This window comes from Eumetopias jubatus, unplaced genomic scaffold (assembly GCF_037043125.1).
Source record: "Eumetopias jubatus isolate StellerSeaLion01/CBP00866 unplaced genomic scaffold, mEumJub1_p1.0 scaffold_8, whole genome shotgun sequence".
Classification (NCBI taxonomy): domain Eukaryota; kingdom Metazoa; phylum Chordata; class Mammalia; order Carnivora; family Otariidae; genus Eumetopias; species Eumetopias jubatus.
The window spans coordinates 5,829,845-5,854,032 of NW_028274814.1; the positions used below are offsets into that span (position 1 = coordinate 5,829,845).

Sequence of the window (24,188 nt, forward strand, 5' to 3'; positions counted from 1 at the left end):
AGTTCAAATGATTTCTTCTATTGCTGAGCTAATTCTACGTAGACTTGTTAACGTGTTGTAAAAGAAAAAAACGTTTTCTCACTTTGGGAAAATGCAATTGGATGCTTCTCCCCAAGGTAAAGTCAACGCACAATCTGAAAGGCGGGGAGCTATCTTCACGGGGAGAGAAAGCGCGCTCACCATTTCTGTGATTTCAGCGATGTCCTCTCTGTGCTCCCAGCTGGGGAACATGTTGGTGAACGTCAGGGGCTCCAGACCAGCGTGGATAAGGTAAGACTTGGGGGGTGGCCTCTTGATATTTTTTCCTGCAGGTACACAGAAGGCAATGTCAGTACACCCAGGGGTTGGGTCCGAAGAACTGGGCTTTCTCTGATTTCCCTTGAAATCTTTTCTTGTTTGGATCCCTTATGGTTAAAATGCAAGTTTGGGAGTAGTTCATAACAACACCTGGATGATGTTTATACAAAATGTCAATTTTATGATATAATGGTGCATAAAATTGCATGTAATTGACCTGAGTCTGACAAAATGCTTCTAGAACTCTGGATGGGAGAAAGCCTCTCTCCGTGGCTTCTGGGTAAGACATTTTCTTTCTCTTGTGCTCACGTGTGGAGAATACCTTTGCCTTCCTAATGCAGCATTAGGTTCAATGACAGTTAAACAGCTAATGATAGCATTTTATAAGCCATTCTAACTTAAACATTTGGTGGAAATTTTTTAATTATCACTGACGAGCTTTTTCAAGAGAAAATCGACTATACAAACTCAGTGAAACTAATCCATGAAACCTTAAAAATTAAGAAATTAATGGCATTTTCACTTTATAAAGATACTATAAATTTTAGGTGGACAGTATAGTAAAAAGCCATGAGTTCACTATAGATCTTTTTTTAAATATATAACACTAAAAATAATAATGAATAATAAAAAGGTTGCCATCAGCTCTCCAGCCCGTGTGGGGGAGCTTCCCACTCTCAGACAGTGTGACACACTATGTGTGGGTGGAGGCCCACGCATCCCCAGCATGACTCATTCCCAGTGCAAAAGGGTTTTCATCAGTCCAGGGTATTCCACAATATAGTCTTTGACCTTGAGGATAGCGACTTAGGTGGCCCAGTTATATAAAAGAGAAAAATGAATTCTCATTCATGCTGATAGCCAAGAACACACTAATCTCAAAATTAAGAAGCCTTAAAAAATTAAAGGGGGAAAAAACTTGGCTTCATCACTGTCTGGCAGGCTTTATCAAGGCTGGCTGGCCCACACAGGAAGGGGAAGGCTGGTCTGCGGCCCCCACACGGTGGGCGAAATCGCGGTGTGGCCGTGGCCCTCACCTTTGCAGTACTGGAGCACGGTCTCCATGGCGCTCTTCCGGTCGGAGGCCCAGCGAATGCGGGCCGAACCGGTGATCTTGTTCTCGATGGGCCACCAGCCTTGCCAGAGGTACACCTCATGGTGATTGTCAACAAGGAAAAGAGCTGTGAGGGCAAGGACAGATGAGACAATCAGGGGCTCCTCCGTGGATGCTACCAGCTCACTCTTCCCGAAACCTAAAGGAGGCCTTCCCTCCCTGTTGCTTTTGTTGGGGGCGGGGGCAGAATCCCCTTGGCAGGGGCCAGGGGATGGTGTCCGTGATGCCTCAGCCCTTTGAACATTCAATCAGAAAAAGCCTCTGGGCAGAGAGAGGTGGTATCTGTGAGGCCCGCCTCTTCCCTTCCCTCTCCCCACACCCTGTCTCCCCCAGCCCCTCCTCGGCGCAGGCCTGCTGGTGGCCCTTCTGGGAACTGCAGGGAGCTGAGTGGAGGGATAGTGCACGTGCCACTCAAGGGCTTGTGAGCACTGTGTATCTCCCAAGAGCAGATTAAACACTGGAGAGTGCATCTCCCTTGCCCTACAGGTCACTGATGTTCATGCCCCATGTGTGACTGCTTCGTAGGCGACTAAGTTCAGGGTTCTTTGCGAGAAAAACAAGCTTTAAGAAGTAGATGTGTTCTACCGCTTCCTCCCCTCTTCTTCTCATCCAACGGTCACCCTGACTCTTACTCCATGTGGCTAAGGGGCTCTCACACTTACTAGGTCCTCCTGCCCTGAGTCCTTTCCTAACACGCATTTCAGGATGCTGTGCACACCACACGTGAAAAGCCCAAAGGAGATTGATAACCTATCTTGGGCCATAGCAGGAAGGGGGGTGGCGGGCAGCAGCCACTCTTGAGAAAGTTGCTAATACTTCCCACAGTGGCAAGGGCACCCGACGAGCTTTTTAGGTGGGGACCTGGGCGGCCAGGGTCCTGCGAGATTCCTGGCTATGGGGAGAAGGCACAAGGGCTCAGACTGGACTGCCGGAAGGCAGGAGGGTCCATGCAGCCCAGTCTCTGGTGATTGACTGTCCCAACCAGAACAAGAACACAGAGGTTCTGTCTTGAGGTAGAGGTCGAGTGGAAATAGCCCTGACCCTGGGATCAGAAGACATGGGTGGGAGCCTCAGCCCTGCCCTCCGGCCTTGGCTCGGCAGACGCCATTCTTTGGCTGACTCGGCAGATGCTCCCACCCCCTTGCTCCCTGGCCACTTGCTTTCCCAGGCTCCCTTGTAGCAGAGGGTGGTCATGTGACAGAGCTCTGGCCAATGGGATGTAATCAGAAGTTAGCGGGGGCTTCTGGGAAAGCTTTTGCTTTATCTGATAAAAGGGAGAGATGTGGCCATCCCTGTCCCTTTCCCTACCTCTTCTTCCTGTCTTGAAGGAAAACATGATGGCTGGAGCAGGGGCAGCCAACTGTGGACCATGAAGCAACAAGACTGAGGAGAGGCTGGGAGAACAGCAGAGATTCCAGGCCTGACACAGTTGTGCTCAACCTATTCTTAACTGACATATTTGGGTGAGTTAAGTAACTGGGTCTCGGTTTCTTAGACTGTAACATCTGGTTGATGTCCCCTTCCTTTTGGAGTAGGTGTGAGGATGAAATTAGGTAACATAAGAAAGTTACTTGCCAGCGTACTTGGCAAATAAAAACTGTTTACTAAATATGAACGTCAAATAAAAAGGCTCTTTGGAAGGTGTATCTTCTGCGGCTCAGCCCGACACCCCCTCCCGCCAGCCGTACCTGGCTGTGGTGCACTATAAAGATCTTCCTGCAGGAAGGGCATGGAATTGACCACAGAGGGGTCTCGGGCAGGGTACATGAATTCCGTGGCTGAGAAGTCACCAGAGGAACTGCTGAGGATGAACAGGCGGGGTGTGAAGTTAAAATTTCCAGGATCTTTGAAAGAAAAGAGAACAAAGCTGAAGACAAAATAGGCACCAAAGTACATCCCAGATAGATTAGGGAATTAAGGTAAAACACAAAATAATCCAAAAATGAGTGTGAAGAGAGGTAAGATTTATCTGAACTTGGAGGTGGGGAAGGCCTTTTTAATCATAAGTATAAAATAAGTAATGAAAGGAGAATGGATTTATGTGTTGACAGTATAAAAATGAAAAATTTCATTGCAAAAAAACCCCAAAGTGAAAAGGCAAGTGACACAATGAGAAATATGGAAACTTGTTAATATCTTTAGTATATCAAGAAATATAATAAAGATAAATATCTCAATGAAAATGCATAAAAGGCAAAAATAAAACATTCACCAAAGTAGAAATACAAATGACTAAAAAAAAAAAAAATACATACAGTGTTTAACAGTACTTCTTCCAATTTAAAACATTAAGTTAGAAGAGTGCTTAGATATCAGTTTTTGGCCAAGAGGAAAAGGTAACCTACCAAGTCTCTGTTGAAAATGTACACTCTCGTATGTATACTGCTGGTGAGAATGAAACTTGGTGCCAATGTCCTGGGGCACCCTTGTTGATATGTCCTCTAAATCTTTTCTACCTTTACCATAGCAGTTCTGTATCTAGGACTTCAACTAGAAATAAATGCAGATACTTATTTTAAATTTATCCACAATTCTATTGTATAATGAGGAAAAACTGGAAACGGCTCTAAACTAAAATTAAACTAAAAAAGACAGGTTAAGTAGAAAATGGCATATAGCATCTTCATGGAATACCCTGCAGCCACAAAAGTCTAAATATGAACAACTTGAGAAATTGTTCATAATAAAGGGAAAAATCAGGTTACAAAACTGTATACTGCAATCCAAAATTTTCTTAAATATAGATATGTATGGATCACATAGAGAAATGTTTGAGAGAGATGATTATAAGGGACTCAGTTTCTTTTTCAACCGTTCTCTGCTTTCAAACATTTTCCATCATCAACATGCATTATTAAGAGAAACCATATAGGGGCGCCTGGGTGGCTCAGCCATATAAGTATCCGACTCTTGATTTCAGCTCAGGTCATGATCTCAGGATCATGAGATGGAGCCCCTGCTTAAGATTCTCTCTCCCTCTCCCTCTGCTCCTCCCCCCTCCCAACCCCTGTTGTGTGTGTGCGTGCAAAGGCGCTCTCAAAAAAATAAAGAAAAATAAAAGTTCATGAAAATTGAGAGGTGGTATCATGGAGTGGTGGTTCTGAGTACATCTCACTGTGGTTCAACCCTGGGCAGGTTGATGAACTTCCCCGTGCCTCAGTTTCCTCATCGGTAGGAACATGGTGGCATTAGGTTGTGAGTGCTGGGTATATCAGGTGCTTAGGTGGTGCCTGGCTCATCCTACACTGCTTAATACTTGTTAGCTCTTCTTATGTTCATCTGTATTGAAGTTGATCTGTATTTTGTGTATTTAAATACAAAACTGACTTATTCTCTAATCTGAACTCCATTGTGTCCCTGCACCCAGGAAGCTGGCCAAAACGAAAGCATCCTGTTCCCATAGGATCACAATGTGTCACTGCTCATCTGGTTTCCTGGAATTTTCGTCTTCCCTCTCTTCAAGTCACGCTCTACCTTCAAGGCTCTGTTTAAATGCCCTGTCTTCTGTGGGGCCATGCATGATTTTCCTGGTGGAACTAATCTTTTTTTCTTTTTAACTCAAAGCCTCCTTCATTTGTACCTCTTTTAGGACACACTAAAGTTTTACTTGGCATTATACCTGTCTTGCATATTATTTAGCATCCTTATTGGGTTGTAGGCCTGTGAGGACCTAGCCTCTGTCTGATCCATTGGGTGTTGTACATAGTACAGGCTCAATAAATATGTATCGACTAAATTAGTGATGGAAGGCTACGGAATGTTCTGTTACCTTGAAGCATGCAGTCGTAGGCTTTCCTATCTCTCCTTCCTAAAGCGTCCCAGAAGCCCAGGGGCTCGGATCCTTCATCACACTCGTGTATTGTCACTTTGCTGCTACTATGCAGTCCTGCTTCCAGGGGGCATCTGCATGGAGAAAATCCAGTAGGTTTTTTTTTTTTTTTTTTTTTTTATAAGCCTTGGACATGTTGGCAGTACAAAATTATTCAAGACTAAATCTACAGACCGGTTCACCATCTCTCTTCTATTTTTTAACTAAAACCGTTCTCACCAATGAATGAAAACGTGCTCTGTGGTTTATGAGTGTGTGTGTGTGGGGAGGGTGCAATGAGAGGGACTGGCCTGGCCCTTAGAGAAGAATGTACGATTACATATAAAATGTAATGAAAGTGATATACATTTTTATATATAACATACATACTTACTATTCCTTGTCCTCTCCTGCTAGAACATAAGCTTCATGGGGACGGAGACTTGGGTTTTTCACTAGCCAAGTCCCTGGTCCCTAAATCTGGGCTTGGCACCAAGTACGTGCTCAATCATACCTGCTGAGTGAATGAGTCAATGTGTTCATTGTTTTTTCTCAGTGGTCCAAGGGGAAAAGCTGATGGACCAGGGATGCCTTTGACTAGCTCAGTGAAGGTCAGTTATCACTCCTCCCTGCTCCCTAGCGCGCAGAACAGGGTCTGGAGAGGAGATGCTTGGCTTCCCAGCTGGCTGCCCATGGCAAGGGCCCTGGCCTGCGGGCTCTCCTTAGCGCGGGCTCCGCAAATGGTCCCAAGGGAACTCTGTCCCCACCGCACTGCCCTGGGGCCCAGAGGACGGACTGGACCAAATGATACTTTGGTGGCATCTTGTGGCCCTGGTAACTTTTCACTTTCACTGTTCGGATGTTACCACCGTCCTCCCGCGGTCTCAGCCTGAGGATGTGCTAGGCATCCCCCAAACGCCGGGGCGAAGCCGGGCTCTGGCTGGCTGTCTACGGGGCCCGCTGGGCATGGGCCGCAGCCCCCTCTAGATGGTGACTGCGCAGGACAGCCCACTCCCTTGCAGGCCTTCTCTTCCTGCTTCAGTTTTCCCTCTCCCCCTGTGGCCCTTGAGTACTGCCCCGGCACTGGGTGCTTCCTTGGGGAGCTGCCCGAGTGTGGGGGCCTGCCTGGGACAGAAACCAACCCCAGCCCCTGCTGTGCTGCGCCCCAGAACTGGCCCAGGCAGGCCGACCACTCCCTGGCAGGCGGCTGCCTTGGAGAATGCAGAAACACAGTCGTCCTCTGAAAAGGGGGCATCTCCTAGTCGGGCACGTTGGTTGGTGGTCTCCCCAGCTCTTCTTCAGCTCAATGCTTTCTAACTTTCCACGGCTCTGGCAGAACTAAAACTCTGAACCCCTGAAAGATATTTGAAATTTGCTCTCTTTAAATGACTAAGGACTCCAGGCTTTTCGTTCAAAAAGACGAACTGTACCTACAAAGAAACTAAAGCACTTGTTGGGGTCATTTCCCTTGCTCCTCACTCCGCCTTTTATGGAGGCAGGTAAATCCTCAGAAAGTCGGGGAAGCCCTCACATCAGCAGTTTTACGGGAGATGTGTGTCACACCTGCTTGGAACGTGAGAGGCGGCTGACGAGGTTTATAACTACCCCCTGAAGTCACTTTAAGTACACCAGGGTTTCTATGGGCTGCTTCTGGGTATCCTTCCCGCCTTAGCCTGCATCCCACAGGGAAGCCCCTTCTGGAGAGGCGCCCACGCACAACACTCACTGTTCTTTGATTTTATTTGCTGCAGTCCTTCCAACCTCCTTCGTGTGGGCTTGGGCTTTGCATCCGTGCCACAAGTAAATGAGGGCTTTATTTACGTTGAGGACAACCATGGAAGTCCTGGACCTCAGGCTACTACAGTGACAGGCTACTTCCAGCAAATTTCCTTCCACGGGCACTTCTCCTCGCACACAGTACAGCCTCCACTCGCCTGCAGGGGGCACCAGTGGCACAGAGTTAGGCCCGGTGCTGCCCCCAGAGCTGCCCTCCGTCTGCAGTCACCAGCCAGCACCACAGCCCAGCCCGGCCCAGCCCGGCCCAGCCTGGGGCGGGCAGCAGCTAGCTTACTGTCAGCCCAGAAAGCACATCCTTTTGAAGTTAGAAGCAGGTTCATGATGTAGAAAGACCATTTTTACAAATTTATAAATACCCAGGTAAATCCTATAACAGGCATATTTTAAGAAGCTCCAAAGCTAAGCACTTTTTTTTTTTTTTGGATGCTGGCCACCAAAAATCTCATCATTTATAATGGACGACCCACTGAATTGTTTCTCTCTTAAGAAGAGACTGAGTCACTGAGAGGATTCAGTTTAAGGTGGAGTCATCTGTCAGCCTCCTGCATGCAAAGTCCTTTCCTGAAGTAAACTCCACAGCACTGGGGTTGGGCGGGGGGCGCTATGAGCTCCCCATACAGCTGATTTGTAAGGCAAACGTTAGGAGGCTTTCCGGGGTAAAGACACACCTACATAAAAGGAGATTTACTTTAACCCCTCTTGTGTATAAAAATATCTTCCAGGAGAGGGGAAAAAACCAAACTCTAGTAGTAAAGTGACTTACTTTGCGCATTTTCTTCTTCCTCTTCCCGTCTCCCAGAGTGCACCACCATCCCCCCCTGGAAACACTGCAGAAAGCAGGGGGGCTCCTTTCCCTGCAGAACCTGGACCTTTCAACGTAAACACATTCAAATAAGTAACATGTACTGGGTTTTCAGAGTTTTCAAAATAATACATGCCTATGGTAAAAAAATCTGGAAAATATCAAGAAGTGCACACAAAAGCCAGCGATAATACTATTATCTCAAGATAACCACCATAAAAATTCCAGGGCCTAGCTTTCCTTTCCAAGTATTTTTCAGGTATATGTCTTTCCCAGGCAAAAATAGGATTGCTCTTTTATGTTACTTTATACTGATTTTCTTCACGTGATGTATTTCGGTCACCAAAGGCTCTTGAAACATGAGTTTTGACATTTCAATGGTATTCCATGGTATAGATGTAACGTGACTGACTTAAACACATTTCAACAAAGTCTGCCTCTCAGCAAGGAAAATGGCTGATCACTTAGTAATTCTGGGGGAAAGAACAGTTTCTTTTGCAACCATGCCCAGAGTCCACTCACAGCGCTGTGGGCCTACTGACCATGGCCTCCCCCTCGCCTGTGAACCACTGTGTTCCAGCAGGTGGTAGCTGCTCATAAACTGTGTGGGTTGACTCCATTCACTCTCACTCCGGCTAGACATTTTCCTTTAACAAGGAAACTGTTGATTGAGCCTGGCAGTCCAGGCACACCAAAAGGTAGGAAGCATTTCCCACCAAGTGTTAACCAATCTCAGGGCCTGTTCTGCATAATTAAGTACCATTTTGTGGCAGTGTTTTATAGGTCTGAAGTGTTTTTACATCCGTTGGCTTGACAAAAAAAAAAATAATGCAATGCTCAAACTAGAGAGGTTAAGACTCAAAATTCTAAGGGGGATTTTGAAGGCATGATTAAAACATGGCCTTTACAAAAATTAAAAAGGCAGTTGAAATGACCCACAATTAAGAATAAATTAAAATGCAGTGGTCTCTAACAATTATTTACAATTATTATATGGTCTACAGTAGCAAATATATATTTTTTAGGGAAGAGGAGCAGCTCTTAGAAGGCTGAGTGCTGATCTATTCTGGAGAAAATTCACCTGTTCTCTTCCCTGGTGCTATTGTTAACTACTCATTAGAGGTCGTGAAGATATTGCACATGGCATCATGTTCTCCCCAAAACCCCACAGTCAACTCTTAATTACTAAAGGGTGGGACCCGAGGCAAAGATAATCCGAACATCAAAAAGTACTGTTTACAAAGCTTTGGCACTGGCATTAAACAGGCCCTGCGGTTATAGTGGTGGGGAAAACCAGCACACACTATCTCTTTCATGCTTGCAGGGAAAGAGAAAATAAATAAGTAAACACAAAGTAGTCAAAGTGTAAACAATATGACAAATTAAATATGTAGTTTTAAGCAGTGGTAAGAATGGTAAGTGTTATAAAACAGAGTAACAGGACAGAGAACAGGAAGGGATTTGGATAAAATGGGTGACATTTGAACAGCTATCTGAATCTTCTGAGGTTGAAAGTTACTATGGATACAGAGGAACTTGTGGGAATGGGAAATTGTGCAAAGGCCCTGGGGTAGGGGGAAAGAGGTCTGAGGAATGGCAAAGAAGGCTAGAGTAGCCCCGGCCATGGTGCAAGATAGAGGGGTGGGGGGCGCGGTGGGAGCGGTGTGTAGTGCCGGCCACAGAGGTGCAGGCACACCACCAGGAAAACGCTTTGACTGCAGTCCAAGTGTGATGGAGAACAAGGGAATGACATGATCTGACATGATCCAGAAAAAATCACTCAGGCTGCTGTGAGGAATGCAGATGATGGGAATCCTAATTTTTATCTTAATCTCTGATATTTCCCTAGGACAGATTTGTGTAAGTGGAAAAAGTGATCAGAGTTTAAGAGGATTTTTAAGGTTCTTGAGCCAAACTGCTTTTCAGGATGGCTGTTTCAAGCTATCCTTCCCAATCCTGCTAAAAAATCCTGACCAGCCCCAGATCCGTTCTTTATAAAACCTCCAGCAGTTTTAGAAGCGGAAAATAGCATGTCTTTGTTTTATTTACCATTCCTTGAGTATTAGTTAAGTGGAAACTTAAAAAAAAAAAAACAAAAAAAACCCCAAACCACTCACTGGCACTTTGTACTTGATTTGTGGATTTACTATTTGCAGATACAACATCTCCTTTAAGAGCACACGACTCCCGGCCAGGCGGTGGGGAGGTGGGAGTGGAAGCCCAGCCTGGAATCTGGGGAAGCCGGCCAGGACTAAGCGTCACTTGCATGATGCGGTCTTTGTTCACTGGACTGGCTCGTCAGGGGACCCGGCCCCAACCCTGGGGGCTCCGCAGGAAGGCCAAGTCTCTCCTCCCCTGGGGCAGCCACTTCCCAGGACTTACCTGGGCACCCCTCTCCTCATCCAGCTCCACCGTCATCAGAGCCGACGTGCCCTTCTCACTCACGGTTGACTGCCGGCCTTGCCAGAAAAAGTAGACACACTTCTCCTTGCCAGCCACCCGTACTGAGTGCTCTCCCTTTTGCCGACTTCCCACTGCAAACACACAGAACCCCATGAGGGCAGGGTAATCAGCTGAGAAGCCAAAAGAAGAGCAAATACGTGGCTTTCTTCTTTAGGTTCCGTGAGGACAAACAGTGAAGAAATAGCTTTTGGGCGTGGGGCTGAGGAGAAAAACCATCTTTCTTCCCGTTAACTGATCCCGAGCCTCCAAACTGGAGAAAAAAATGATCTCGCCTTCTTGATACCCTGAGAAAAACACCTGTCATCCTACAGGAAGGCGGCAGATCTCTCCAAGTATGTGACAGAGAAAAACGGTGGCTGCTGGAGCAGGACTCCCAAAGACACAAATGCATTTTCCATATCACGCCATTTTTTTGGGCAAAAGATTAGCTGGTAGAGAAAAGATATTGAGAACAACAGCTGGGCCAGCTTTAAGCACAAAGGGAAAAATTTAGTCTGTGAAAACGATTCTAATAAAAAAAACAAAACAAAACAAAAAACCACTCTGAAGTTTCCACATTCTGTCAGAAATGGAAGAGATCTATTGCTGACATATCACTTTCATAAACAAGTCTGGGATTTCAATCCTATCTGTCTCCAGGACGGCAGCCAGGATGGAGGGACTCGGTCAACCTTAGCAGCCCCCAGGACACAGATCTCAATGAAGAGCAGGTGCGGAAAGTTCACTGGTCAAGGGGTCATCTGAAAAAGGCCGTATTTCAGACCTCGCCTTGCTACTTTTAGGGTATATACGGCACTCCAGACTGCTCTCATTCATTCATTCAGCAGATAGTTCTCAAGAGGCCAGGGCCATATTTATTTATTTATTTTTTTTGGCCCTTTAGCAAAGCACTCTATAAACAGTTTTCATAAATGATTATAATACTTCTTATGGCACTTTGCCTAAGCACAACCTTCAGTGCCATCTTTTGTGGACCTGAACTGGTCAAGTTCGTGTATTTTTAAGTGGACGAGATGAAAGAGAAACAAACCATCAATGAATAGATCAGGCATATTCACAATTAGTTTGGAAGCCACTCCTTTGAAATTTCTGCTACTTTAGATAGGAACAAAACTTTGCCTTTGATTAGCAAATCCCACTCTTCAAAGTAGTGAAAACTAGTCCTGTCAGCGGGGGAAAAATATGCTTAAAACAGGTCACAGAAGTTGATACATATCTTGAAATTTGTTAGCACTTAAATACATTGTGTAAGTATATATTCAGGTTTCAATAATAACCAGTGTTTTACCACCTACCATCCTAATGTGGACTTCCCTATCTATATCTAAAAGGGCGCCTGGGTGGCTCAGTCGTTAAGCGTCTACCTTCGGCTCAGGTCATGATCCCAGAGTCCTGGGATCGAGTCCCACATCAGGCTCCCTGCTCAGCGGGGACTCTCTCTCGCTGACTCTCTGTCAAATAAATAAAATCTTAAAAAAATAATAAAATAGAAATATTTTCTTAAAATATTTCATAATAGTTTTCAGTATTTTTCCTTGGAATTTTCATCAGTATACCCAAATTTAATCCTACACACAACTTAATTCTTATTTCATTTATTTTTAATTTTAGCAAAGATTCAGCTTTCATCAGTAAGACATTATGGACTGTAACCTTTATAGACTTGATCAGATGGCTAATTTAAAGTGTTGATGTCTCGTGCCTCAAAATACTTTCTGGAGTCAGTTTGTGACCAGTAGCTGTGTTTAGGAGTAACAGAAGACACGAAGAACGTAAAGGACTGCTCCGGGTCAGGTGGTCTTGCAGCAGAATCTCATTTACTGCTCACCAACTCACGGCAGCTCGACCTGTATCATGCTCCAGAGCTGCCTGGCTCCATTACTGGGGCAGGACCCAACCTGCCAAGGCCTTCCCTGGAGTGCACGGTTCACGCCCCAAGTAGTTTCTCTGTGTGCCTGTGCAGGCTGCCTGGTGTCTGCCAGGAGGATGACTGTCCTGTCTCTACAGCCAATGGTTTCTGCTGACCCTATCCCAGAAGAGCTTCCCGAGCTCCGAGTTCAGTCTTGTTTGCAAGTGCGGCCCTTGAGGGGTACGAGTGATGAAGGGCTGGACCACAGTGGCCAAGGGGCCACAGTTCATGCCATTCGGCTATGCTTCTCTGCTCCCAGAGGGACTGTCGGGAAATCTGAATGCTCCCTGCTGTAACTTAATGCTCTGCAGCTGGACTTCTTCAGAGTTGTAACTTAGCTCATAAAGAAGCTGCTGGAGCCGGCTGTAAGATGTGCATTGTGTTTACTAGAAAGAAATATGGAAAGTATTTGCCTCAAATCATTATTTCTTAGGGGCCTCCAAGAGAATAGTCTCTGAAGGCCTCAGAAATCTTGGATTCATGTGATTCACAGTGATTTTGCTTGTGTTGCTTAGGAGATCAGTGATGATTATTTCTGTGTCAGGCACATGCTAAACATTATACATACTAGATTCTAATAATCTGTAAACATGAGAGACTATGGACTCTGAGAAACGTAAGGTTCTAGAGGGGAGGGGGGTGGGGGATGGGTTAGCCTGGTGATGGGTATTAAAGAGGGCATGTTCTGGGGCGCCTGGGTGGCTCAGTTGGTTAAGCCACTGCCTTCGGCTCAGGTCATGATCCTGGAGTCCCAGGATCGAGTCCCGCATCGGGCTCCCTGCTCAGCGGGGAGTCTGCTTCTCCCTCTGACCCTCTTCCCTCTCGTGCTATCTCTCATTCTCTCTCAAATAAATAAAATCTTAAAAAAAAAAAAAATAAAGAGGGCACGCTCTGCATGGAGCACTGGGTGTTGTACGAAAACAATGAATCATGGAACACTACGTCAAAAACTAATGATGTACTGTATGGTGACTAACATAACGTAATAAAATAAAATTTAAAAAAAAAGATTATAATAATCTGTGAGCTGGGTATCATGTCTGTTTTCTAGGTGAGAACACTGAAGCTCAGACAGGCTGTCACTTTACCCACCTTGCAGAGCTGGTATGTAGGGCTTGAGAGAAGATGCTGGCTGTATGGCCCCAGGGCCTGTGGCCTTTCCTCCAAGCCCTAGGGCCCCCTTATGAATGGGAAGGGGGCTTTCAGTGTCCTAATCTGCTCTCTACTGGCCGTGTGACTTCGGGCAGGGGCCTTACTGAGAAATCAGCAGAACCACACGGTACATCCCAGGGCGCCTCGGGCAGGCACTCCAGGACAATGTGCAGCAAAGCCCCCAGTGCTGTGCCTTGTGGGCCGGGGGCACCCCCCACAGCTCTGGGCGCAGCCTCCAATCCACTGGCCGCCAGCAGAGCCCGCCTCGGGGAACCTAGCTCTCCTCTCATGGCATGATGTCGCTGCTTCACCCACACCTGCCTTATTGGCATTTATGCTATATGATTCCTGAAGGCAGGACCTAATGGATTTACTTACTCCCTAAAATAAGTGTCTTATACCCAGAAGACAGATTAGGTGCTCAGTAAATGCTGCCAGGTGATTAACAGACTTACTTTTGATCAATTAAGAAAGAAATCAACTGGTTTTGAGTCTGCGGGTGTGTGATCAGCAGACCACGGCCTCCACTGCCCCGGGGCCCCAGGGCAGCCACAGCTGGGCAGCAAAGAGCCTGTCTGAGAGGTGAATAAACTCCCGGGAGCTGAGCTAAATGGCAGGGCTGAGGGACGCTGTCGAGGACTGGCTACTTCTGGGCAGGGGAAATGGGGTCTCCCTCCAAAGTCCACTGGCTCTCCTCCCTCACTACCTCTCGTGCAAAGCACACCGCTGAGTGTTTTGCTTGAGTATTTCACCGACAGGAACCATGAGCAGTTTGACTATGTATTTATTCTACCTGATCCACAGAGCGTGTTAGTGCTCCCAGCCTCAGAGGAAACAGCTTCTTTTATTTTTCATAAATCTTTCGTGTGTTACCACACCATTTGGTTGCAGTTCTGTCATCCAGATAGGCTTCACTTAAGACTTTAAGCAGTAGACAGCCCCATGGCAAATATCATTTGGAGGCAAATCATCACTTTCCCAGAGAACCTCTGGGAACGGGGCAGGGGAGGGAATGGGGGGGGGGCGGGGAGAGAAACCTTAACTTCTCTAAGGAAACATGACATTGGTTAGCAATGCTAGCTCGTCGGGATCCATCTTTAAAGTTGACTAAGTGGTTCTAAAAGTGAAGGACCAGATTGGCCCGCTGTCCCTGCGGCTGAGGGTAAGGCAGCGCCTATGGGGAAGGGGCTCTAAGAAGTGCTCCCTCCCCGACCCGTGTCGGCGTGAAGAAAATGGAAGTGCTCACTGACCTGCGGTGCTCACCATGTACTTCCACTTGACCACATAGGCGTCTCCCTCGTGGAACTGCCCAATGCTCTGTTTGGGGAGCCTGCTGTAGTCAAATTCGAGGATGTGCCAGACATCCACAGAGACACTGGCAACCTCAAACTGCCTCCTGTCGTCCCCTTCCACCAGGCCATAGCCGCGACCCACGTTCACCCCGTCCAGCACCGTGCCTGTTGTCACCTGGGGCACCGCCACCATCCGCGCCACATCGTATGGCTTGGCTTCGGCCCTAGGATCATCCTATGAGGGAACGTAAGAGTGTTGGTTCAGTGGCCTGTTCCTACAGCCATTTCTTGTCATACTCACTGCTGTTTCAGAAAGTCAGGCTTTCCAGCTCTGTCCCAGCATTTCACTGCATTTCGGGGAAAGACTACAGAGGCCTGAATAGCACCCCCGTGACAGCGAATGGGTTGCCTGTAAACCCAGAGGCACAGGCAGGCCTACTTTACCTCGGGGAGGTAGAATATAACCGGAAACCCGTTTGCTGGTCTCCCAGTAAACCCCGGGAAGGCTTTTAAGCTTCAAGGCCTCTTTTGTCGGGACCTCAACCAAGGCCTGAGATTTAAGACTTGATTCCCAAAAATACCTTTTGCTGGGCAAGTTCGCTGGCGCTCTTCTCATTAGGTCTCTTCAGTTCAGTCCAATCGAGAAATTTCTCTTTGAACAAAATAGTCTCATTGTGTTCTGTAAGTCTCCCGAATATTGCCCAATCAGGTCGCCCCTGTCCTTTTCTGAAAGGGTGAGTGGGTGGGGGAGGAGACAGGAAAACAACAGAGATTAAGCCATGCGAAAACGAAGGAAAGGAATCGAAAACAGACACACGTGGCACTGAAAACAACTCAGAATACCTTAGTGGTATATAGAGAATGAGTGGTTCATGTTGTCAGATGAGTGATATTTTAGTATTTCAGCCTGAAGCCTAAGCAAGGCTTTGTGTGGATGGAGTTGATGTGCCTGAATGGGATGTGAATCCCGTCTGGACTGGACTTTTCTTTCTTTCTAGCAAATTCTTGTATCTGGGATCCTCTGGGGGTGGTACACTAGCCTGGGAGCTAGGAGAAGGCAGGAGCCACACGGACATCGTCCTCGCCTGCTCCATGCACTCAGAGTCCCCTGCAGGTGCTCACCACGTGTCTGTCACTTTAATGGGTAGATGGGAGGGAGGCAGAGCTCACCCTGAATTCTCTATTAAGTCCTGTTACAACGAAGCTCTCCGGTGTCCAGGAACGGATGAAATTCTCCTGTTACTAAAATGAGCATACTTCCACAGATCATAAAGAGAATATCTGCATATTTATTTCCAGGCCACCAGACATGACAGTGGGCCGGGGGAGAGCACAAAGGCACAGAAAGGGAAGTGGCACAGCCCAACCTGGAGGTCTGGTCCTGCCTCAGGATCTCAGAACTTGAAACTGCTCGGAACACTGGTAACTCAGAAACAGGCAGAGTCGAGGAAATGGTGGCTGAAGAGGGTTTGTGTGGGTATTGCTCATCCTTCCAAATCAATCTTTGGTTGTGAATGGAGCCTGGGATGCATATACCCCATGAGACCGCTGAGCAGCGCTCACTGGGCCCTGCTGTGTTCTGTGCTCCATCACTTCCTGTTTCGTCAGGACTACGGTTCTGACGTCACAGCTAGGGCACATCAAGGAGGCTGCCTGTTCCTGGGGAGACTGCCGGGGTGAAGCATGGTATACAAACACTTCCACCTCGTACTCTCGCAGGACTCTGGGAACCAAGTACCAGCCACACTGGGGAATTCAGGACTCCCCTGCAGGGCTGGGGTCTTTCACGGCAAATGTCTGAATGACCATTTTTTTATATAAATTTTACTCTGCAGACTTGCTAGGATGCCTACTGGAGGCGCACTTGCTTTCAGCTTTAGACAATGATCTTTTATGGTGGGAGCCAAGCAAGCATGAGAGGCAGTGGGTTGTGGGGTGAGCCGGCAAACGTCCTCCTTCAGGCCGACTTCCATGTTTGAACTGGGCTTAGTCTGGACACCTCAGTGCTTCAGCCCCTCATCTGGTAGGAAGGGCTCAGTGCTTAATCTTGGCTGCCCCTTAGGAGGAGCCCTGAGGAGGCTCTTAAGACCCCCGACACATAAGCCCCACCCCACAGGAATTGAGACTACATCGCTGGGGCTGGCGCTGGGGCTGGGCCTGGTATGTGCATTTTTTTTTTTTTTTTAAGCTTCTCAGGTAATTCTGATCTGCGACATGGTGAGAACCGATGAATTAGGTGCTCACTCATCTACTCCCAGCAGGAAATACTAAAATTACAATCATTATTTCAATACAGTATCCTCCCTCTCACTCCCTGCCCCCCGAAAGGCATAGACATCACCTACTGCCAAATAAATGGCAAATCCTGGAATTCAAGGGCTATGTTGAGAAGGTGTGAAACGAGAAGGAAATATGTTGCTTTTGCACCTTCAGATCAATGGCGGAATTCCAGGTCCTGAGAAGCTTCTCAGATCAGCATGGAATCTGTTTCAACAATTGCTACTCATCTGCCAGGACGGCACCTGGAATGCCGCAGGCGGGAACAATTTGTTCACCTCAAGGAAGGAGACTGAACACAGCGTCCAGAAGATGGCAGCATCCATAGTCCCGCATCAGTTAGGCAAAAGCTAAAGAAATGTTCTTTCTGTGAACGTTCAGGCTACTGCCTGCAGTCAGTGATGAAAAGGCAACCCTACGAAGAGTGACAGTCGGGGAGCGTGATGGGGACTCGGGCCCGCTGAGGGGGTCTGCACGCGCTCTTCCACACCATCGGCACGGGACAGGAATACCTGGGGATAAGCGGATTGCATTCTCCCGGATCCAACGGGTTGATGTCACAATTCTCGTAGTCAAAGGTTCCGTTCCATAAGTGCTTTGCCAGCTGAAAAGCTATTTTCCGTTGTGCCAACGTGACTTCTTTTCCATGCCACACGTACACTTCACTACCAAAGTCAAACACCAGTACCTGGGAAGACGGCAGAGAAGAACAGGTCAATGTCAAGGTCCTGCTCCGGTTGAACGAGGGTGTGTACTGACTGAGAGGGACGGGTGTGACCGCTGGCCAGGCCCTGCCACACTAGCCTCTGCCCTGTGGCCCGCATTTCCGTCTCATCCTGAACTCGCAAATTCCGTGGTGAGTTGTCGAACTGTGTCTTCCTACCTGCCTTCTTTCCTTTCTTCCTCCCTGTCTCCCTCCTTTGTTCTTTCACTCACCGAGCATATACAAAGGCCACTTCTTAAATGCCAGGCCCCAAGGACCAGGGAGGTGGTCGCCCCTCCATACAGTTCCAGCACCCTCCAGGGCAGAGACCATGCCGTACTTCCATTTAGAGGACTTTACTCTGGGTTTGCTGAGGGGATACGTGAATGTAATGCTATTTCTTATTTCCATGCCTGTGGTTTATTTGACTCTTTCCTCTTAGACTAATTTCTTCCTTCATGTCCAGCAGTCCAAATCCTACTCAACTCCCAACTAGGCTCAACTGCACCTTCTCCTTAAAATTACTCCTGATTATTTCTTTCCTATGATTTTGTTTTTCCATTTAATTGCCCATGCATGTCATACAATCCACCTTGCTTTGGATGGCATTCTTTCTAATATTCTTCTATCCGATGAAATTTAAGTTTCTTTTGTTCTTTTCCACTTTTTCGCAACACGTATAAAATACAGAATGGTAATGACAACGTATGTATTTAGTAAACATTTACCGGTGTGAGAAAAAAGCTAGTATATTACTTGGCAAATCCAAATTATATAAACATGCATCTATTATTCCTGAAACTTAAGGACTGAAAAAACTGTATTTAATGTTTATAGAAAAATCAAGAGATAGGGCTAAGGACTATTTACATTTTATTCTCTGGCATATACTTGACATATAGTACAGCATAAGTTAAGGTATAAGGCATAATAACTTGATTTTTATATATATATATTGCAAAATGATTACTACTATTTAGATGACATCCATCACCTCATACAGATATGAAAAGAAGAAAAAATACAACAAAAATACAAAAAAAAGAAAAAATTCCATTTCGCCTAAAACAGAAAAGCCTGACACATGCCTCCTCTGAGCAATATTCTGAATTCTATCCTTGTATTTAAGATGGGGTGATGGTTTGAATTCACAAGTAAATATACTTTAAAAATAGGTCACTGTTCAAGACCAGGCAGGACCACTGACCAGCGTTTCTCGGGCACTTCAGGTCTATTTTATTGGGCCGCCCCATGCAAAGTGTTCTCTTGGCGAGGCTGGTCCCCACGCACTGTACCTCTTTTGACTGCAGAAGGGAGCACTTGGGAGTCTTCCCCCAGTACTCATCATCAGGGACAAGTTTGTCATCCACCAGACGATAAATGCAGTTTGTTTCAATTATGGCAGCTTCGTAAAGTTCGTCTTCTTTTGGGTCTCCAGCAGCTTTGGGATGAGAACAACAAGACGGTATGACATTTTACCCTGAAAGGTGGCCGGTTTAGAAGAATGAAGTAGGGAATAAGAAAAGTCTCACGATTCTCTGAAATAACTCTTACACTGGTAGCTGTTTTGGCCACCCAGAAGCTTCCAGAAGTCTTTGGCCGCATGAGTGTGTGTATTAATTCCTTCTTCAAGAGTTTGGACATAAGTAGCTCTACAACCAAGTTCCCTCTTTGTCTGAATTAAACTTGCGAGTTCTGAGGCCTGGAGAAAGGGAGGAGGAGTACAATTAGCTAGGCAGACAAGCCTGTGGTGAGGCAGAGTGGCACGTTCTGAAGTCGGAGGGGGAAAATGGCGGGTCTGCAAGGGAGACCATGTGACCACAGGGGCTGCAGGCCCCGGTTCTTGGGTATTTTCAGCAAGGTCAGGAGAATGGAACTCAAGGACCAGGGGTACAATTCTTTACAGCAACAGTTCTTTATTTTCAAATTCAATAGATCACTTGTGAAATTTTGGAGAAATACCCATTCTCTGGGCTTCTGCCCATGAGATTCTCATTCAATAAGCCTGTAGCAGCATTTCATGGGTACCTGGGATAAATGGCTTTGATGTGATGTGCCAGTTCCTTTTTCACACAGGGGTGAGAATAGGACTTAAAAACTGGCGAGATAGGTCATCATCCTTCTAAAACATCCCACGCACGCACGCACCTAATGAATGCTTGTTTGAGAGACATTCAGCAAAAGAAATACTGCCTCTCCCTCCTCACTTGAATCAAACATTTGGTGTCTGAGAAGCCTTGTAAAGATCTAGCAACTGGTAGAAACATTCTATTGCTGTGTAAAGGAGATGCTTAACTGAACAATTTTTATTTTTCAGATACCAACCTTTGCCTTTTCTATGACATTTGCAAACTCTCCTACCCACACGAAGCAGTAATGGGGAGAGAGCAGGAGGAAGCAGTCTCCACTGTTGAGTGACGAAGCTCGAGGTTCAACCAGTCTGGTCTGCACGTGTCTTCTTCCTGTAAGGCAGGAGGCAAATCGTCACCATCTTCCCAGAGAGGAGAACTCTCCAAAGCCACAGGAAGGACCAGGAAGCACCCCTGGTACAGACTCCTGCAATTCTAAAGATTCTTGTCTACCAATACTGGCTCCATGATGTAGAGTGGTAGAAGGGGGTTTCTGGTGACAGCCTTCTAGATTACTCTCCCTTGTAGTGCTTTCCTAAATGTCATCATGTGTCTTAGGACAACCACTGGAGTCCTTTTACAGCACGTGTGTGGATTAATTAGGTTCCCTCCTCCAGGAAAGTTAGCAGACATGCTCCTTTCCCCCTTTCAACTCCTCTCCTGGTCCCTTTCTCTGCGCTCAGCCCACCTCCTGCATTTCATAGCCCCTGCTAGCCACACCGCAGGTGAGGGCATGCCTTCCCACAGCGTCTTCTTCCTGGGGGTTTGCACGCTAAATCCAGGGCAGTCTTGGAGTCAGCTTGGAGGGAAGCACTGCTTTGCGCTGCTTTCCACACCTTCTCCTAAATGACTGTTGATTTAGGCCTTTCCACAGTCACACTGATAGTGTCATCTCGGGGTCAAAACTCGGGAATAGACATTGGGTACCTATGCTCGTCACTAGTCTGAATGCACTAAAAAGGCCAGTGGTCATGCAGAAACACACGGGACACCCTCTGTGAAGGATATTCCATGCAGCCTCCTCCTGCTGAGTACTCTAGAGGCAGCTAAGTCTCTCCTCATAGCCCACGGCCTCTCTGGTCGTCTCCCTTGCTATTGACAGAGGGGGTGCTAGAGCGGAAATCTAGGTCGGCTTCACTTGCCTCTGCTTTCCCTGGATTCCTTCTCCAAGAACTTGAATCCCTGCCTCTGGCCCCCACTAACCTTGCCCACCTCAGCGAGGAGTGAGTGGAGAAGCCCCCATGAAGACTTCGGGGGCATCTGGAACTGCATGACAGCATGGTGGCGGGGCAAGGGGAGGCGGCAGCAGAAGCTGAGCTTCTGGAATGGCAAACACCTGGGTGCAAATCCAGCTCTGCCACTCAACAGCCGCTGTGACCTCAGGCACGTCACTGAGCTCTCCAAGCCTCACTGGGCATCACGTCTCCCACCTCATGGGATTTGTGAAGCTTACGTGACAGGAGGTAGCACAGCACCCAGCCCACGGTAGGTTCTCTCCCCCTTAGGGTCAGGCCTCCTGGTGTTACCGGACTCAAACCCCTGATCCACATGTGATTCCTCTCCATGGCTCCTAAGTACCTTTAATCTGTAACAGCATCAGCTTCTTGTAGGGCAGCGCGCTATTGTTGGAATTCTGTTCAGTCAGGTTGACGCTCCGCAGGCTGATGTTGCTGAAATTTTCTTTACTGGCTAAGCCCGCCAGAGTGACTTCTGAGAAGTTGGAGTTGGAGGACACTGGGAGGGTTGAATAAGGAAACAATGGCGGGGGGTGGGGCAAGATGGGCAGGTGAAATGACAACGTTTACAATCAGAGATTCATAATCAACTAGCTGTCTCTTAGAAAGTCAATCCTGAAGGGGAGAACATGCTCAGGTTTGGTTGACAATGCAGTTCAATGCTGAGCCACTGTACTCAGGATTTAACTCTGTACTGAAAGTATCAGCTGCTTGTGGACATGTCACACCTCACCTTGCAGGGGGCAAGAATCGAGGGACAGTGTGGACCAGCTATTTTGGTATAAAATCAGGAGCTGGACACACATGTTGCAATTCCACTGAAAGCTGATATAATTCCTAACAATGTTGAGACGTTAATGCAAATGCACTCACAAGGAAGACTATGAGAGGTCTTTCAATAAAAGTCTTTATATGTAGAAAAGCAGGCATGCTTGTAGGGATGTGGTTAGTCCTAATCTTTTTCCTGGAGGCAAAGTGATCAACTAGATAATCTTGAGGTCTTCCGCTCTCAGATTTAAGACTGTTGTAACAAGCTGCTGGGTTTTCCATGTACACCAACAAATGTGTACATGTCAATCATCACAAAGCCATCCCCAGGCCTCCAAAAGGGGAGGCAGAGGAAAAATACCTAAAATTTGTGCCAATAAGCCTTTATTTCTTCGACTGATTATTTTTAAAAAATGTCTGTGCTAGAGAGAAATTCAGAAAATTATTTTGCTGGGATTAGGGTCTTACACTACTTGACAAATCATATGGCACAGAAGTTTTGAAATATATTTTCTTAGTCAATCAGTTATAATGAAAAGACTCAACTAGTTCATGTAAATATTATATTTCTAAGAAAAACTTTCGGAAGTAGGTTTATGAGTGCTAAAGGAAAATACAAATTATAGCAAGACTATTCAAGCTAGCAAATGGTATATGCCCTAATTACCTCCATCAAGAAAACCACTATTTCAGAACAAGGGAACCCCACCTTATCAGGCTGAGGAGAACAGAGCAGCTTAGCCTGAAATGGGACACAGAGCACAGAGCCATCTCCTCACTCCTATTCACCACCTCTACCCCAAGGCCCCAAAGCTACCCAATCCACATCCCCAATTCCGGGGCTCCCGAGGCTCCTGTTAAATGCAATTTGGAAAGCATTGGTTTATGCATTAACTAATAATATGAAAATCTAGGGTTAGGAAAAGCAGTAATTTGGGACATTTTCTCATGAGAGATCACATGATTTGCTCTCCAACAAGATTAAGTGGGGAATTACTGTGTTTGGGCTCTACAGAGCTGAAAATGGGTTGAACTACAAAGCCCAGAAGCATCTTTCTCCTCCAATCTCTTGAAAGAAAACTCAGCAAAACAAGATAATTTAAATTAAGAAGGTGAACAGACGCTCCATGCTCTAAGAATTTCTGTGAAGAGCCTTTCCATTCCAGGCGGGTGTGCATGTGTGTGTGCAAACTTACTCATTTTTATTTGATGAGTGTCTTTTGAACACATGATTGGCCTTAGCAAGGCAGAAAAGATGATTAAAATCACCTAATCACCAGACCCCAACACAGAGGCGGGGTGGTGGTTTCATATACTCACTCTTTTCTACTTTCATCCGCTTTGACTCCATGAAGGCAACGTTTAATCTCTGCTCCGTGTATTCTTGAAGGAGATCTTCTCTGGCTGCCAGCATTTTCAAGGGGTTTTTGGAAGCCTGAACCCGACGCTTGGGCCTCACTGCGCGCTTGTGCTCAGCCACAGAGGAGGTCAACCTGGGGAGCAAAGTGGAGTTGTAGCCTTGGTCTGCATTGCCTCCACGCCTGGTTTATTTGGGGGTCTCTGACCTGAAATACCAGTCTCTACAATTTTTGTCTTACAATTCCTCCTCCTGCTTGCTACTCCCTGACATGGAGACATAGAATCTTGGGGATGGGGGATTCAGGCCCGTTTAGTCTAAGATCTCAGAGGCTCCCCACCCCCCACACCGCACCCTGTGGTTTCTGCTTGGAGGGGCATCTGGTGCTACATGGGACAGCTCATTCTACTACTGGATAGCTCTGCAGGGTAGGAAGTTCCTCCTCACCCTTATCATACCCATGAGCTCCTCCTACTTCTCCTGTTGGAGTATTACACAAGTCTACTTCTGTCCCTGGGGAGCCCTTCGAGAATTTGCAGCCAGTCACTGCTTCTCAATTTCTCTTTCCTCCAGACTAAATGTTCTTTTTACACAACTGGTTTTCAGTTTCCTTAGGAACTCCCCCACAACTAGCTTCCTCTCAACCCTTTGCACCTTTCTGAAAAGTAACCACTGCTTTGAAGAATATATTGAAATAAAATAGGTCCAAGAAGCCAACTGTAACTTCATATACTGACACAACTCTCTGGGGGCAGACCAGACATGGGGAGGTAGGTGATCCAGTCACATGGTTTCCTGACAGATTCACTCCTGCTCACAATTTCCAACTGCATGGCCTCTGTGCTATTATATATAATACGGTCCTCTGTGTGAGAGTGTGTATATAAACATAAATATAGCTCTATAGATGTAACGATTTAAGCAATGACATTTGGGTTGGGAGAAGATGAGAAATGGTTAAATGCCTGTGTATGTAAATACACACAAAATTTCATTTAAAGGTGGGAAATGGCAAACTGTTCATTTTTTAAGATAGAAAATTGAGAAAAACTGAAAAAAATCCCAGAAATATAAAAAAATGTATT

At 46.5% G+C, this 24,188-nt stretch overlaps 1 protein-coding gene across 3 annotated transcripts in view; it reads right to left on the reverse strand.

Annotated features, from left to right (window-relative positions):
* Positions 1–24,188, reverse strand: part of SVIL (supervillin) — a 103,932-nt gene that overhangs the window by 2,193 nt on the left and 77,551 nt on the right. The window contains exons 17-31 of one of the 3 annotated variants that reach the window (XM_088025765.1): positions 23,067–23,239; positions 21,322–21,477; positions 19,940–20,076; positions 19,169–19,316; positions 18,910–19,055; positions 17,424–17,599; positions 15,216–15,360; positions 14,593–14,869; positions 10,201–10,352; positions 7,780–7,885; positions 6,946–7,153; positions 5,181–5,314; positions 3,100–3,255; positions 1,335–1,478; positions 181–305 (exon numbers count right to left, since the gene is read on the reverse strand). In XM_088025765.1, coding sequence (XP_087881891.1) covers positions 181–305; positions 1,335–1,478; positions 3,100–3,255; positions 5,181–5,314; positions 6,946–7,153; positions 7,780–7,885; positions 10,201–10,352; positions 14,593–14,869; positions 15,216–15,360; positions 17,424–17,599; positions 18,910–19,055; positions 19,169–19,316; positions 19,940–20,076; positions 21,322–21,477; positions 23,067–23,239 — 2,383 coding nt within the window. Of the gene's footprint in view, positions 1–180; positions 306–1,334; positions 1,479–3,099; positions 3,256–5,180; positions 5,315–5,342; positions 6,574–6,945; positions 7,154–7,779; positions 7,886–10,200; positions 10,353–14,592; positions 14,870–15,215; positions 15,361–17,423; positions 17,600–18,909; positions 19,056–19,168; positions 19,317–19,939; positions 20,077–21,321; positions 21,478–23,066; positions 23,240–24,188 lie in introns of those variants that run through there. The other 2 variants (XM_088025766.1, XM_088025767.1) reach the window with 2 other exon arrangements.